A 16,552-nucleotide genomic window follows, 5' to 3' on the forward strand; every position below is an offset into this window, starting at 1 on the left:
CCCTGCATGCTGACTGTTGCTTATGAGAACCACATTTATGGTGTAATGCAAACAAAACTGTGAAACCTCCAAAACCACATCTGAATAAAATTTCCTTCTTGCAGTGCTGCCCATCTGCTCCTCCAGCTCTGACAGTTGAAATGACAAATGAGAAAGCAAGCCTTTCAGGAGAATTTCAGCAAAACTTCACTCCTAACAGAATCTCAAAAGGAGAATTTTCACCTGAATGAGTATTTTGGTAATTCCAGCTGACAGCAGATCTCACTTGTTCACACATGTTTAGACACACAGCAAATTAAAAAAACAAAAAAAAAGAAACGAAAAAATATGGGCCCAAAAGCAAATCCTGAAGTTTAAACAATTCCTGATATTTCTTTGGATCAAAACCAGAGTCACATGCCAGAGCTGAATGGTTATCCTGGGGAGTGCCTGATATTCACTCTTCTCTTGTTAAACTAAGAGGGTCTAATTGTTGCAGGAGACAATACATCACTTGTATTCCTCACTCCAATTGCTTCTTCTTTGGAAGCCTTGTAATTCAGAATCTCAGCACCGCTTCTGGTGATGTCCTAGGTTAATGCTTGAATACCTCCTTTGATTTTATGGATTTTGGATGTAAGCCAATGAGTTTGGCTCATTTTGTCCTTTAATCCAGTGCACTTTTGTGCATATGATCTGAACTATGTATAACACTCAGTCTCTGAAAATCCTGATACAAAAAAAAGTCCTTACTTATCCTGTATTATCAGGCACAGAGATGAGTGTTATCAGAGGCAAGAGGGAGAGTGGCACAGTGAAGGAAGACTGTAGCAAGGGTCAGGGCAGAGGGAATTATTCTGAGAGAGATCCTGATGGTAAACTTCTTATACTAGTTATGCAGACAATTAATGACCTTTGTGTCTGCTGAAATGCAGAACTTAGGTTATTCCAGAAAATCTGTGGGTTATATGCATGAAAATATGGTAATTGAAAAAGTCCTGGCTCCCCCACAAGAGTATCATAGCTGCAGGAGTTTCTGCCAACTATGGAAACTTCCATTAGCCTTCCTAACATCACAGGCCAACATTTATATAAATCTCTTGGGGGAGAAAAAATAAGATATAAAACAGAATGTTTAACCTATTGACTTTATGAACTATTTCAGCTGAAATGCCAAGAATGAATTATACAAGTATCACTACCACAGTAGCATTCTTTTATGACTCAAATTCAGGGGTGGGGCTTTACAGAGTCTGGGTGTGAGCATAATGCCCAAAATGTCTGCCTTGGCCTCACATCACTTTTAAAACAGTGGCAGAGGTTTTAATTTCTTGAATAACTAGAAGCTGATCATGGAGAGAACACAGGGAAAGGTCACCACTGAAAAACCCCCAAACAACTGCCCCCCACCCTCAAACAAAAGAACAAACATGCTGAAATCTGCATGGGATCTGCACCACATTCTTATCACAGTGAAACAACCTTCAATTTAAGGAGAAACCTGCGTGCTACTTTTGCAGAAACTTCCATGAATAAGTATTTGTGTGCAGATGTGCAGCTCCTTTGGCTTCATGCAAGTCCTAGCAAGATCAAAGCCTTAAGTACATTATGATCGGCAAGCACTAAGGAAGAAGAAAGGGAGAGCTGGGAAGGAACTGCATTCTATTCTGTTCTTTTAAACAAGGCCTGCCTGTATTTACATTGATGGCAATGGGTTTGTGGAGCTCAGCAGAAGTATTGTACTTATGAACCTTGGTTTTCTTCCTCAGAAATACTGCCTCCCAAAAGGTGGATAAAAGTAAACATTAAACTCACTCTGCTTCAGTGCTGTGTAGCATGACCATGTAAGCTCTGCAAACTAAGAGAAAGGGATGTGATTTTGACTCTTACCAGTACACTGTAAATATGTCGGCTTTTCAAACATGCAAATGAAATCCTTACGTTTCAGCAGTTTATGTGCAAATATAATCAAAAGCAACTCTGCAGGACTTCTATGTTCAACCCTTTCCTCACATTTCTAGTGCATCACTTGAAGAGTTCTGAAGCTAGTCACGTTTTGGTTATTCAGTTTGTTGCTGCCCATGCTGTAAACAAAATACGAGATACCAAATAGAGCCATTGCAATCCTGTTTTAAAACAGGACAGACTTGTCCCAGTGCAATGGCTCTCTGAGCACGACACTTTCCCAGCTGATGTATGTAAATTGCATGAGGCTTATGCTGTTTGGTCACTAACCCTTTATTTAGTAGGTTATTAATCTTTATTTTCCAGAATGAAACCCAGTGATTTTGCAAAAGAATTTCAATTGCTATTAAACTAAGTTTTCAATTTGGCATAGGGATTTAGTGGGACTTAAATACTGATGGAAGATACAGGAATAAAGAGTAGAACAATTTATAACAGAATGTATTGATCCAATTATTTTCCTCCCTTAAAATGCATATGCTCACAAACATTTGATTTTGGACACTCCCAGCAGATATCACACATGGAATAACAGATATCTAGCATGAATAAATTAAGTCCTGTTGCAGTTCCTCATTCTTAAACTTGCAAAAGACAAACATGTGATTTGTAAAATCATGCACTTGTAAAACTGATTTAAATAAAAAATTCAAGCTACACAGTAAATATGCAGAGCTTCAATTTATTTACTGAGTTGTATTTTGAGAATTAATGTAGTTTACCTTTGAGTACTCTGGCATCGGGAAAAAGATGACATTACTTTCTACTGCAAAATCATCATGCTACTCAATTTTAAAACCCTGTGCTGTTATTAAGGACTAAGGAAGATATTAATCACCAAAACAGAGATTCATATTGACATGCAAATCCTCAAGCACAATGAGCAATTGAGATGTGAACATCAAATACAAGGTAAAACTACTCAAAAAACAGGCACCTGCGCAGTGCAACAGGTAAGGAACTGTTACCCATAAACAGATATAGAGCAAAAGAAGTTCTATCGTTAGATTGTCTCTTCACAATCTGCCTGCTGGGAGTCACAAAAGATCTCCTGACCTACCTCTTATCCTAATTCGCTTTAGGTCCTTTACTGCTCCTGAAAGGGTGATGAGGCTCGAGCTCCAGCCAAGGATATGGAGAAGACTCAAGCAGATGGAATGCAGTTTAAAACAGACATACTTTCATAGGAAAAAGTAATCTGCTCTTTTCAGATCCTGCACTTTTAGGAATTGCGTTAAGTATTACAGGCGTAACATTCTTGGGCAGAAAATTATTTTCTAAAGGGCATGTTTCCTCAACATGATTGTGTTTTGTACAGCAGCAATCATCCCAAAGTGCTGTTCTCCACAGCATCAGTGTGCACAGGGATTACAAAGGAGTAAGAGAAGACTAGCTGACAAAAGAGTCTCTCTGCAAAAAACCAAAAATGCTTCTTGTCAAGCAAGATTCAGATTAGTCCTATCAATACCCGTCTGTGTACTTAACTTAATGCACAGAGTCAATACACATTAAAGTTCAGTATGTGAACAGTGTTGGAAAGAGCAAAAATGAAATATGTATGCAAATATAATTTTGGCTTGCATTGTATGGTTACTTAAACCTACCTTTTCCTTGATATTTACAGGAGAATTGATTTCTGCCATCTCTATTCAGGGGAGAGTAGTGTCTCTGAAATGAGAAAAAAAATCAAAGAGATTAATTTGGAAGTTTTAGTCCCAAACCTGCCAAAGCTACAGCTGTAATGACTAATTGCATATGCTTACCTGTAAGCATTAGAGAAACATAAGAACACAATGTCCTGCACAACAGTGCTCAATCTTGCCAAAAACCAAAGCTAGTCCAAATTTCAACCTTCCCCAGATTAGCTCTGCAAGCACATTTAAAAATGCCTTATAGCTATGAATCTGGATAGAAGATGTATCACACTCCTCCCAGCCATGCCTCCCAGACCCTGTTCTGAGGCTGTGAAGAGCAGGAATACCTTAGATGAACTCAACAGCTCCTGTTTTCTCATTCACCAGCATCCTCAATTTTTGCCGAAACAATTTATCAATCAATGCAGTCCTAAAAAGCAGCTAAATGTGCCAGGAGGTTGGACTGACAAGTGCTGCATGGCTTCTTGTTTGTTTTTTTAGTTCAAAACTAATTCAGAGGATTTAGTCACACAGCTCCTACTGAAACTAACAGGGTCTGTAGATTTAAATCTCTATGTCTTCTCTGAAAACTTGGGCACATGAATGGAATTTGCATGTGATTAAGAAACCCTGCAATATGCTTTCTATTTCCAGTTATGTGGCTGGGTAAGTGAGAGACACTCTAACACATGATGAAGAGTTAACACAGGGAAAGGAGTCCCATTGCCTAATCTTGCTTCCATCAAAAGCAACTGCCTTAAACTTCACTAAGGAAAAGAGTTGAATCTTCACATTTTAAAATTAAATCACACACAAAGAATTACACCAAAGACTCAGTCAAATGAAATACAAGCCTGGTTTGGTCACTCTCTTTAGCTCTATTGTACGTTGATAAAAAGGTATAGGTATAGATATATGAGAATGAACCCTTAAGTTCATTCTAAGTTTTTAAGTTGAAACACCTCCTTTTACCCATTTGAGCCTTTGCTATGTGGACTGATGTAAGTGTTCCAAAAATTCTTCTAAATCTCTTTTAATGCCCTTAAACAATCCTCCCTTAACTCCTTCTTTGAAGCATAAAAGTTTAGTAGAGTTCCAGAAATTAAGCACTTCTCTTACAGTATTCACTGACAGTATTTAGATCTTATAATTAATTTCTGTATGCACCCGTTTTCTAACTAAAGAGATGAGAGTTGAGGAAGCATATGGCAAAGAGATAATGGGAAGCAGAAAAAGAAGTTAATTTGAGTTTTGGTCTGATGAAGAGCCAAAAGACAAAAGTAACCATTTCCATTGCCAGCTATTAAAAAGACATGCTTGAAATGAGTAAGGTTGCTTGTGCCATCTCCATTTTACTATACCATGAACAGATGCTCTACTAGAACTCAAATACCTTTTACCTTTATTAAGTCAGTGGCTCAAATGCTTGGCCAAGACTGGAGTCTCACTGTGTTTGATAAGACTTCCTGGCAACTGGGCCACTGTGTCACTCTGAAGGCCTTACTGTCTGCTGGTATCTCAGAGCAGAAGGTTCCCCTTCCTGCCCCTCCTTACATCAAGAATGAAAGAGCTCAAATTAGTTTCTTTATCAAGCCCACCCAAAGGCTAAAAGCAGAACTAAAAACATCTGGACAGAGCAGGCAGGAAGATCACATAGAAGGTAAGCCCAGGGCAATTCCATTTCCAATATTTAGTGTGTTCCAATAACAGAAGAAAGGTGTTAAGCAATGCTTGTAGTCTGCAGTCCCTAGACAACATTTTTTTAATGTACTTCTTGTCTTTTGCTGTCAGCTATTTCTCATTCCAAAGGGGCAAAGAACATAAAATACAGATAATCAAATTTCCCATGCAGACTGGAAAAGTCAGCTCTAAAGTTACTCTAAGTCTTCATCTCCCTTACTGCTTTTCATAAAAGCAAGCCTTCTACCTAGTGACATCAAACCCACACTGGGCAGGTCCTATTCTCTGTTTAAGAGATAACAGTATGTTAAGGAATAGTTAATTTGACTAGTTTGCTCTTGTACCTAGTACTGAGCAGATTTTGTAATGTTAGAGACAACTGATCAATGCCTGCCCTCTTGCATACTGATTCAAATACACTTAATCTGACCGAGCACCCTTATAACAACATTAACAAAAGCAGTAAAATCTTTTACTCAAGAGCCAAACACACAACACAAAAACAAGCTCAATAAGAGTTAGAGCTAACAAACTCTTCTGGCCTTAAAAGTTTATTAATATATTAAAACCAGTAAGTAATGGAAAAGATCTTTGTCACTTTAAATCCTCAGGTTCCTTTTTCAAACATATATGTTACCAATTTTGTACCAAAATTGTACATTTTAAAACTGCATCTTGTATGAAGCAAACTAATCCAAATAATGATACTTGGTGAAAGCCCCATGCCTCTCAACTAAGGTTTCTTCAAAGATACCAGCTAAATAATCCTTCAAATTTAAAATAATTTTTTTGATTAAACCCTACTACTTAACCAATTCTACTCTTTGTAGCAATGCTCTGACTTGATTTAAAACCAGATGTAAAAACTTCATTCAACACTTTGCCAGATTTGATGTGCCTCTTCTTTGCTGTACACTGCAGGTGTTACTATGATTATAGCCTTCCACCAATAAACGTGCTGCTGATTCAGCTAGCTTGGAACTGTGCAAGCTGTTTCAAAAAGATCTGGTATGCCACACAAAACATACCCTCTGCTTCTTTCTTCCTTACTCTCTTTTTTCTTTTCCTTTTAAGATAAAGAACTAAGAGGACATCAGCTTTTACATATGAACCCATTTCTCTACACTTCACACTCTTCATTAATATGCATATTACAACTGTCAAAATGAAGATGCTAAAACTGAGTTGGAGCTATTTTTCATTCACCTTCTCCAAGGACGGATAATTGAAATAACATGCATAAAACACTTACTCGTTTATATAACTCAGTCCAGCACTGCTTGTTACATAAAATACAGATGATACATTAAAAAGAAAATGTCAATGCTGCACTAATTTTTAAAAGCACCATCCTTTATGCCCATACTTAATAGCTAACAAATTTAATTTTCTTATTGTAGCACCAACTGATTTATTGACTTAACTAGTGTTTTTGGTCTGATGTTATTTTAATCTCAGTATTGAACAACACTTAGTTTCTAATCCTGTGGCAAAAGACTATAGCACATCCATAATTTTATGAACAAAATAGTCCCACTGAAGTTTTATAAGCTTTATCTCCAGGCTTAGATCTAAATTCGAGCTGCTACATTCTCATCCTGAATTCTTCAGAGAAGCTTCTTTCTGCGCAAGTTGTGAAACATCAAGATAGGACCCTCAGCTGAGCCCTAAAGGCACCTAAAGAACAGTACTTTACATGTAACCAACAGCACGCACACAAAAGAATGTTTGGAGAAAGGTCTTTGACAGAAGATTTTCTGCACTAGCCAAGATTAAGTTAACACAAGTACTAAATTTAAAACACACAAAGTGTACTGTGTATGAGAGATTCTCAGCTTGAATGTCAGCTTACATGCTTTGTCTTTCTCCACATCTCCTGCTTGTATTTGTGCTCCTGAAATGTCACTGAGTATCATGCTAACAGACTTCTAAGAAAAATAAATGAAGAAACCCCAAAAAACTACCAAATCCCTTATATAAATGGATCATTAATTTCTGATACAAATTTCTAAATGCACTACCTGAAGCAGGAGATCACTCTCAGTTTCTCATTACATCCTGACCTCAAATACTGACAGGGTGTTTTTTCTAAACCTATTACACAAATCCAAATGAAACATTTCACCTGCCTTGTAAAATGAAGCATTTCAGTAGCATTCAAGGGAATGCTGCAGAGAAGACTGGACTACTTTTGTTAGAGTTTTACTTCTCTCCCTTACCAAATGAAGCTATTCATATTAGTCTGTGCAGGTTGAAGCTATCATGAACCTGAACCAGGGCATCTACAGTGCTGGCACGTGCTCTGTCCTGCTGACCTTAACTGTAAGTAGCAACGTCCAGCAGGCAGATAGTTACAGGAACAGCCTTTAACCACTGCAGAAAAATATGTCAGAGCTCACCTGTCACAGCTTAAAGTATGTGGCTGCTTGCCCAGCCTTTACAGAAGTTTGCGTTCTGTCTCCAAGCAGCTGTGAAATACCACTGCTGCTGTGTTAAACTCCCAAAAAATGCCCACCACCTTCCCACTGGTACCAGCATCAGAGGTGCTTGGCCCACAGACACCTTCCAGCCAGCCAGACCCTTGGGTAAAGCTGACAGATTCCATTCTATACAACATTATGGATGGGTGGGATTGTCTGCATCTCAAATATCAAGGAATCACAACAATTCTGTGTCTTGCCACTGCTGCAAAACCTGGCACATGTACATTTCAGACTTCAAAACTCTGTCAGAAAAAGAGGAGCTATGTCCCCACTCCTAACAACAACAACAACAAAAGTCTCCTTGCAAATACACAGGGAGGAAAAGTAGTTTATGAAAGCATAAGGGCTGCCAGAAAGATAAAATTTGTGAAAATACCCTGTCACAGTAAAGTCTATCAGAGTGGAGACTGTGTGTGACACCTGCTCCACCACTTCTGACATCTGAAAACACAACTTCGGCAAGGGGGATCAGAAAATTCCCCATTAAACAGCACATAATAATCTGGTGTTGGGAGGATTTCCCATCAGTAGGCTTATGGATGAATGCTTTCCTACGCCCCAAAAAATGTCATAGTTCCTCATCTGCCCACTGCAACTGTTTCCTTTTATAAGGAAATACCACCCCAGCAAATCAAGAATTCCAGGTCTAACTGACTTGACCCTTGCCAATGCTTCTCTAATCCCAGTCACTGAGTGAGCTTTCTCTATTACCAGAGAAACTAGAGTTTACAATTTTGTCACTCAAATTTGTTCATGAAGTAGAACAACACTAGAATATGAATTTTAATTATTTTCTATTTTTAACTACGGATCGTTTTGTCATTTCCAAATACTTCAGTCAAAATCACCCAGCTCCAAAAAGCTAGACAGGTATGGGCAGAACAAAGAAATCACAATTTTAGAGGAACTTCAAAAGACAAGAAAAAAAATGCTAAGTACCTGTGCTGGTTTTGGCTGGGATTGAGTTAATTTTCTTCACAGCAGCTACAACACAGGGATGTTGAAGTTACTGCCAGCATTGCTTACACAGCATCAAGACCTTTTCTGCCTCTCATCCCACCCCAGCAGCGAGGAGGCTGAGGGACACAAGAAATTGGGAGGAGACACAGCCAGGACAGCTGACCAAAGGGACATTCCATATCATAAGATGTCATGCTCAGCATACAAAGCTCTGCCACTCAAACTCACTCCCATGGGGAGGGAGTGAATGAGCAGCTGTGTGGTGCTTAGTTGCTGGCTGGGATTAAACCATGACAGTATCTAATGAGATTGTAGCAGCCTGCACTATGCTTTCATCTTCTCTATTTCTACCTGCTCTACAGAATTACATCTCATTTTCAAATGGGATTCCTACCCGTCCATATATATTATATTACACTGCCTTGCCTGCAGACTTCCACATGTTCCAGGTAAAAGCAAAACCAGCAGAATCAGAGACATGTGGCCTCCATTTCACATTTGACTTTGTTTTTCATTACAAAGAAATGCTACTAGAGAACTGCACATGAAGCCTGAGATTAACACAATTTTTCTGATGCAGTTTTAAGCTAATACTGTTGCACCAGAAAGACTGAAAAAACTCCAAGAGTGCAATTCCAAAATTCAAGTATTTCAGAAAGGAATTATTTTGGTTTTCACTCAGATTTTATTTAAATAGAAGAAAAAATAATTAGGTCAAATAGGCAAATATCAGCATGCATATGATTGTTAGTGACAACAATTACTGCTCTTAGTTGTACACAAAGCCCTGCCACTGATGTTGAAACTACAAGAAATCCAAGATTCAGACATTTGTCTTCAGTATCTTGAGATTAGCAGTGGGTATGATTTTCTATTTGATGTAGTCTAGTGTCTAAAGACAAACATAATAATTAAAAAAATAAATGCATAAACATAACCAGAGTCAGGAGCACCTAAGCCATATTAACAAGTGTCCTCACAGCTGTCCTTTTAGCCTTTTTGTCACTAGAAATGAACACACCTAGCAAAATCAACATAAAATGTTATTAATACAGAACCAGTGGTTTCCAATACTGTTTAACATCTTTCTAATGACTGCGTGTAGAAATCTTCTATCCACACCATCGTTTTGTATTTCCTGGTTTTCTGAAGTTTGGGATTAGCCACTTCGGACTAATTAAATACCCCAGGTAATTTTCATGACATCTGAGGCCTTTAAAATCCTTTCTTTTAAATGCCTGCCTAAACATATGTATGAGAGTGCACGTACATTCCAGAATATTCCCCATTTGCAGAGTCCAGTCCCACTTCCATCCCTGGTCACGCTTTTCTCAATCACAGAATGCAGCTGTTGCCTCTGTGTTCTTCCTCCTGCTCAGCTATTGCAGCCAGATTCTCTACTGGTCACTACACTCTGCCTGAAACCTATTGGCTGCAGATCTGGAAACAGGATGCAGGAAATAAAATGTCTCACTGATTCCACATGTAGCTCTGGATTCCTACAGAAAGGAGGCTTATGCTCCCCCATTGTTTATCACCTCCTCCTGAGGGTTTCTGAAATGCCTGACTACCCAGTCTGAGGAAGAAGTGGATGTCTCAGATCTATAGCCTTGAAGGCTGCTCACTTGGAAATGGGCAGTAAGGAGTAAAGGTTTGGAAAACGTGCAGTAGTGCATCAGGAACTCAGTTATGCTATTTAACACTATAAAGTCCATATCTGAAAGACCACAGACCTATCTGCTAAAAAGAAAAAAGGGACAGAGGTGAGAGTGGGATATGTGAGGAAGGACAGTCCGTAGCACCTGGGTCAGTGTGCTTCTGCCTTCTATCTTCCTCAGATTTCTGCCAAGGGCAGGAATGGCTCTAAGCAGGTACCACAGACACACCATCATGCCCAGTCAGTGTTGCAACAAAACGGTTAGGCACCAGTAAGCTCTGTACCTCATTCTGATAAAACCCATTGCTCTCTGACCTTGTTCTGCTCTCCTCTTCCTAAGCAGAGATGGTACCATGCATGTAACCCAGGGAGAGCCTGTGCTTCTCCCCTCTTGTCACCTGACTTGCTTCCCTCTCCCAGTTCAAGTGTGTGAGAAACCAGACCACTACATACGTGGGCTCCACAGGCATTTGTGTTTTCACAGAGATGTGGTGTGTGAGGAACACTCTAGCCCTTACCAAGATCAGATTAAGAGAGCGTCAAAAGAAAGCCACTTGGCTGGCATCTTCCCCAACTCCATTAATATTTCATCCAAACAGTTTACAAGTATTCAGTGATATAACGTATCTTTTGATACGGACATCACAAAAGACTCTGGCTGTATTTTCTATCACTGGTCCACAGACCACAACTCACCCTTGGCTACAAGCAAGGCTGCTTGCAAACCCTCTTCCTGTACAGTCTTTGAATGCTGGGTCTGTCCTATCGAAGCTAAGCTCTTCTTTGACACAAGTTTCAGTGTGGCTTCCCCAGAAGATTGGTGTCACTGCACGAGCTGGTTTGTTCATGGCAAGTGACTGACACCCTCAAACAGTGACACCAGTTACCACCTCAGAGACCTGGAGCTGCTACCTCTGTAGAATATAGCTCAGGCGGAGAAGAACCCAAAACAGTAGTTTATACTTAGGTCATTAACACCATCCTGCCTCTGAGCAATGGAGATCAATTTAAAAAGCACTAAAGAAAGGCCAGCTCTGCATTATTTACAGCAACATATTAGAATGAAGAATAGAGATACAGGAGGGGACACATGCAAGTCCGATGTAGAGCTATGTATCCATGTTTCAACAGACAGGTAACAGTAAAAAGTAAATACTCTGTAACTGCTGACATATATATGTGTGTGTACATATACAGGCAGGCACATACAAAGAATGAATAAAATGCTTTATGAAATAATCATACTTTTAAGTAAAATAAATTTGAAAAGAAACTAAGTACCATTAATTTAAAAAAAAATAGCATTCTAAACATTGAAAAACATCTCCAAAACACATGGGACTTCACATTTCTTAAACAAACCCTAGGAATTCAGATTTAAAAAAATGTCAAATTTCTGGAAGGGAGTCTTGTTGCACAGCAGCAAGACTGTGCAACTTTTTTTTCCATGCAAGGGTATTTTACAGGATAGAAGAGCTATTTCCTAGTGAACATTCAAGGGACTTAGGCACAACCTCTGAAAATTCCTACCATCCTCTTTCCATACTGATTAGTAGCCAAACGTTTATTTTCAAGCCAGATCCTTTCTAAAGTTGCACAGCTTGCCATGTGAAGCAGTGAATCAGTAATCTGAAGCCAACAGTTTCCCACCTAAACTATTGTACATATCATGTGTTTGAACTCCCTATCCAGTTGGTTTTGTCACCTGAATAACTATCAAATATAAGGCTAAAAGTCTATGAGTGGTCAAACACACATGTAGTTCTAAACTGAGGTGACAGCCCTTCCTATTGCTCTTCTTTTTGACCCATCCAATTTATACCACCCACTTAAGAAGGGAACACTCGGCTACACCACTGACTCTTCTCCACATTAAGAAGCTATAGTGAACTACAAAAATATCAAAAAGCTGAAATAGGAAAAGTCTCCCAACAATTTTTCATTTCAGAGTAGGAAATTATCAATTCATTAAAATCAGAACTTCAGAAAAAATGAGGAGTCATTTTCTATAAATGTTTATATAAAGAAAATGAAACAGCTCAAATGGAAGAGACAGAACTCATCCCAGCAGCCTAGTGACAAGGGACCATCTCCATCCTACAGACACTGAAGATCTAGTGCCTGTTCCAAATCTGCCTCCTGTTACACTAGAAGAGTACTTTAATCCCTAGGCCATTCTTAAAAGAAGGTTTTCTCTGAAGAGTTTTTTTATTTCCCTCAAACACACCTGTATTAGCCTCCTAGAACCAGGTAAGAGCCAGCAAAGGCATATCCCCCACTCCAGAGCTCCAAAGGTAGGAAACCCAGAAGCACTCCATCATTACCACAACTGCCAGTGGCTGCCCCCGATAAAGTATCCATTTGCTGCCTTCTGATGCTCTCCACTTCAGACACTACATCCAGGGGCTCTATATCCTCCCCACTCAGCAGGAGAATCTTGCTGGAAGCCTACAGCCTGCTCTGCTGGCTGGCATCCTAGACGAACATCTGCAGAGCATCACTGTGATTCAGCATAACCTGAATTCCTGGTTTTACTACGTATATCACACTACTAGAGCTGAGGCCAATTGACAATAGATGGATTCAGCTACATGGTCAGCAAAATGGTTCTCTCTAACAGGCAGGAGAGAGGGATGGGGGGTTCTGGAAAGAAAAATTCAGACTGAGAAAACTCGCTTTCAACAGTTAAGACTTGCCAAAATAAACATTACCCTCTTGCTCTTCCTCAAGTGCCTCAAAATACCTTACCAGGCATACTGATAAAGAAGAGTCAAATAGCAAAATACAATCTACTCAAATTCTACATCTGCATGGCCCTCCTGCAAAACAACAACAAAAAAGGTTAACTTTCAGTTTTTACAAATGAGGTATTATCTTCCAAGTTGTGGTTGCCAGGGACTTGAGCTATTAAGCCATTTATGCTGGCTCCTATTTCAGCTCAGAACAGAATGCCAAGAGACAGCGTCGCTCCATTTGCTTCTGCGGTTGCCCAAATGTGGACTGCTACAAGAGCACAGCATGGGAATGCTGACAGGGAAGGATGTAAAGTGGGAGCATAACTTGCCTCAATCACAGTGGTTTCTCTCAACAGTAAGAGCAGAAGTACAAAAGTGAATATCAGAAGTGTTCAAATTCACACTCGTTTTGGACATCAAGAAATAAATTATCACAAGGAATCAAACTTCTACCAGCAGACTGGTACAGTATAGTAAGTTCTCAATCTTGGAATAAACCTCAAGTTCAAAGATGGTCCTGGAGCTATTCTGATTTCAGCCTTCTTTCTATGAAGTATTTGAAGTTCACATCACCTTTCCTTCTTGCTCAGGCATCTCTGAAGAGCCAGTTTACTATTGCTAGATGTGCAAGGCTGATTCTCAGCAAATATAATCCTTTGAATTCAAAGAGCTACATGGACTTTAACCAGCTGCTTGCTGGTCCCACAGGAGCCCCCCCAGCTGCAGACAGAGAAGTCATCAGAGCTGCCCTGACCAAGCACACATGGAAGCACCACAGTCATGATGAGTTGGCAAGTTTACAAGGAGTTTGGGGAAAGGAAGCACTTTACCAGAGCTCTGAAAGAGCTCCCTGAATAAAGGGCTTCTGATGAGAACTGATAAAGCCAGGTGCTCAACTGGAGGCAAAACAGACCTGAAGCAGCCTTAGTGTGGCAAGACCTCAGGTAAGTAACATACATTCAAAGTATAGGTAAGCATACTTTATTAGTCAGTGAGGTTATGTATATGCTTGAAGGTAAACACCTGATTTAAATGTGCCAAAGCAGTCTGAACCTTGCAAACCCAAACACTGAAATTAAGTGCAGCCTTTCATTTTCCATAACTAAGTCACCTCATATAGGTCCTTTGAAGAAGATGCAAATTTTTCCTTGAACAGTATTTTAAATTATTATATATTATATACATATGTACACACACAAAATGTATGTACATAAAAGCTCTAAAAAATATTGACAAGTTTCTCTAGTAAAATGACCTGATGTATATCCACAATGAACAGACACAGGCCCAGCAGTATTCCCACATTAACAGTACCTGTACAGTCACACACTACACTGGAAACACCACCACTGACATTTTGGTATTCTCAGAGTTACAACAAATGCTAGTCCTCCTCTCCTCCCCCACCTTCCTACTGCCAAGGAAAACGCTGATTTTCTGATGTTAACAAAAGGTATTCCTGGAAACAACAACAAAAGCACACAAATAAGTTAACCCATAATTACTTATTGTTCATACAGTCCTTCAACCTAATTGCTATTACACATGAATAAGTTGCTATTAGAGCATTTACTGGACTTTGAACTGCACTTTTTAGAGGAAAAACTCAAAAGAAACCCATTATTTTTTTCATCTGAAACCCACACTACCCATCTACATCAAAATTAGTCGTAAAAGTACAGTCAGTCAATGCAGACTCTGTACTGCCAAAAGTATGCAAAGACAGCTTAACTAGTCCCCCCTTTCACACCCTCCCCAATAGTGAAGAAACAATCTCAAAAAAACTTTTCTGCTTCTGAAGGTCAATAGCATATGAAGTGTTGCTGACATGCATGAACTGAGGTTCCCGTTTAGTCAGATATATTAAGGTTTTGGATTTTTTTTTAAATTTAAGATTTCTTAACTTGTCAAGGGCAATACCAAGATAAAGCTGTTTGACTAGCTATGACATATGGATAACAAATGGAGTAATTTTAACAACAGAATGAAAAGAAGATAGTTTATTTGTTGAGGAACATTTTCAAGAAAATAAAAGTATGTCTTATTTTAAAGTACTTCTCTCAAAGACAGGTAAGCTCAGTTACACTGTATAGCACAGATATATATTCTAGAGCATCTTTCAGCTCATCTGTTTGTGCCCATTCACTGGAAGTGATCTTTGGCATGCCAGAATCCATGAAATGATAATAAAATCTGTGGACAAACCTTCACTTTGCATCTGTCCAGAATTTCTGAAGACGAGTATTTAACACAGCTTTGGAGGATAAGGTAACATACTCTTTGCTTCACAGAATTCAAAAGCATCAAATTAAGCTCTAACTTGTAGTTACCTAGGTTACTACTTACCACTGCAGGCCCTACCAGCTGAAACCCTCAGTGTTCTAAAGGATGCCAAACCCACTTTTCTTGGGCAAACATGGATACCAGCACGTTTCAGATGCTGTATTGGGTTTGTGTGGCAATGTTTTGATAGTGGAGGGGCTACAGGTGTGACTTCTGTGAAAACTGCCAGAAGTTTCCTTCATGTCTGATAGAGTCAATGCCAGTCAGCTTCAAGACAGATCTGCCACTGGCCAAGGTTAATCCCATCAGCAACCATGGTAGTGCCTCTGGAAAAACACAGTTGGGGGGGTGGGGGAGGGGAAAGCTGTGCAGCAGCAATTGCAGCTAGAGAGAGAAGTAAGAATATGTGAGAGGAACAGCTCTGCAGACACCAAGGTCAGTAGAGAAGGAGGGGCAGGTGTTCCACACACCAGAGCTGAGATTCCCCTGCAGCCCATGGGCAGCCCATGGTGAGGCAGCTGTGCCCCTGCAGCCCATGGAGGACCACAGGGATGCAGAGATCCACCTACAGCCCATGGAGGACACCACACGGGAGCAGGTGGATGCCTGAAGAGGCTGTATCCCTGCGGGAAGCCCACAATGGAACAAGCTCCTGGCAGTAACCTCCGGACCCATGGAAAGAGGAGCCCATGCTAGAGCAAGTTTGTTGGTAGAACCTGTGATGCCATGAGGGGGTCACGCTGGAGCAGGCTGTGCCTGAAGGACTGCAGCTCATGGGAAGGGACTCATGCTGGTGCAGTACAGGGATCCCTACTGGTGCATTTTGAGAAGAACTATAGCCCATGGGGAGGACGCGGGTTGGAGAACTTCACGGAGGGCTGTCTCCCATGGGGGGGACCCCACAGCGGAGCTGGGGAAGAGTGTGAGGAGTCCTTCCTCTGAGGAAGAAGGATCAGCAGAGGCAACTGACCATGACCCTCATTCCCCATCTACCAGCACTGCTCTGGAGAGGAATTAGAGAACTTGGGAATAAAGTTAAGCCTGAGAAGAAGGGAGGACTGGGGGGAAGGCGTTTTAAAATCTAGGGTTTTTTTTCTCATTATCTTACTCTTATTGACTGGTAATAAATTAAGCTAATTTCTCCAAGTCTAGTCTGTTTAGCCGTGATGGTAACAG

The 16,552-nt window shown here is 40.1% G+C and overlaps 1 protein-coding gene across 2 annotated transcripts in view; it reads right to left on the reverse strand.

The window, feature by feature from the left end:
- SPATS2L (spermatogenesis associated serine rich 2 like) overlaps positions 1-16,552 on the reverse strand; it is a 79,090-nt gene that overhangs the window by 39,649 nt on the left and 22,889 nt on the right. For both annotated transcript variants that reach the window (XM_017728402.1, XM_008629864.2), the window contains exon 3: positions 3,549-3,612. In XM_017728402.1, the coding sequence (XP_017583891.1) occupies positions 3,549-3,587 (39 nt within the window). In that variant the 5' untranslated portion in view covers positions 3,588-3,612. The remainder of the gene's footprint in view (positions 1-3,548; positions 3,613-16,552) is intronic.

The sequence above is a fragment of the Corvus brachyrhynchos genome, unplaced genomic scaffold (genome assembly GCF_000691975.1).
Source record: "Corvus brachyrhynchos isolate BGI_N302 unplaced genomic scaffold, ASM69197v1 scaffold370, whole genome shotgun sequence".
In the NCBI taxonomy this organism is placed as follows: Eukaryota; Metazoa; Chordata; class Aves; order Passeriformes; family Corvidae; genus Corvus; species Corvus brachyrhynchos.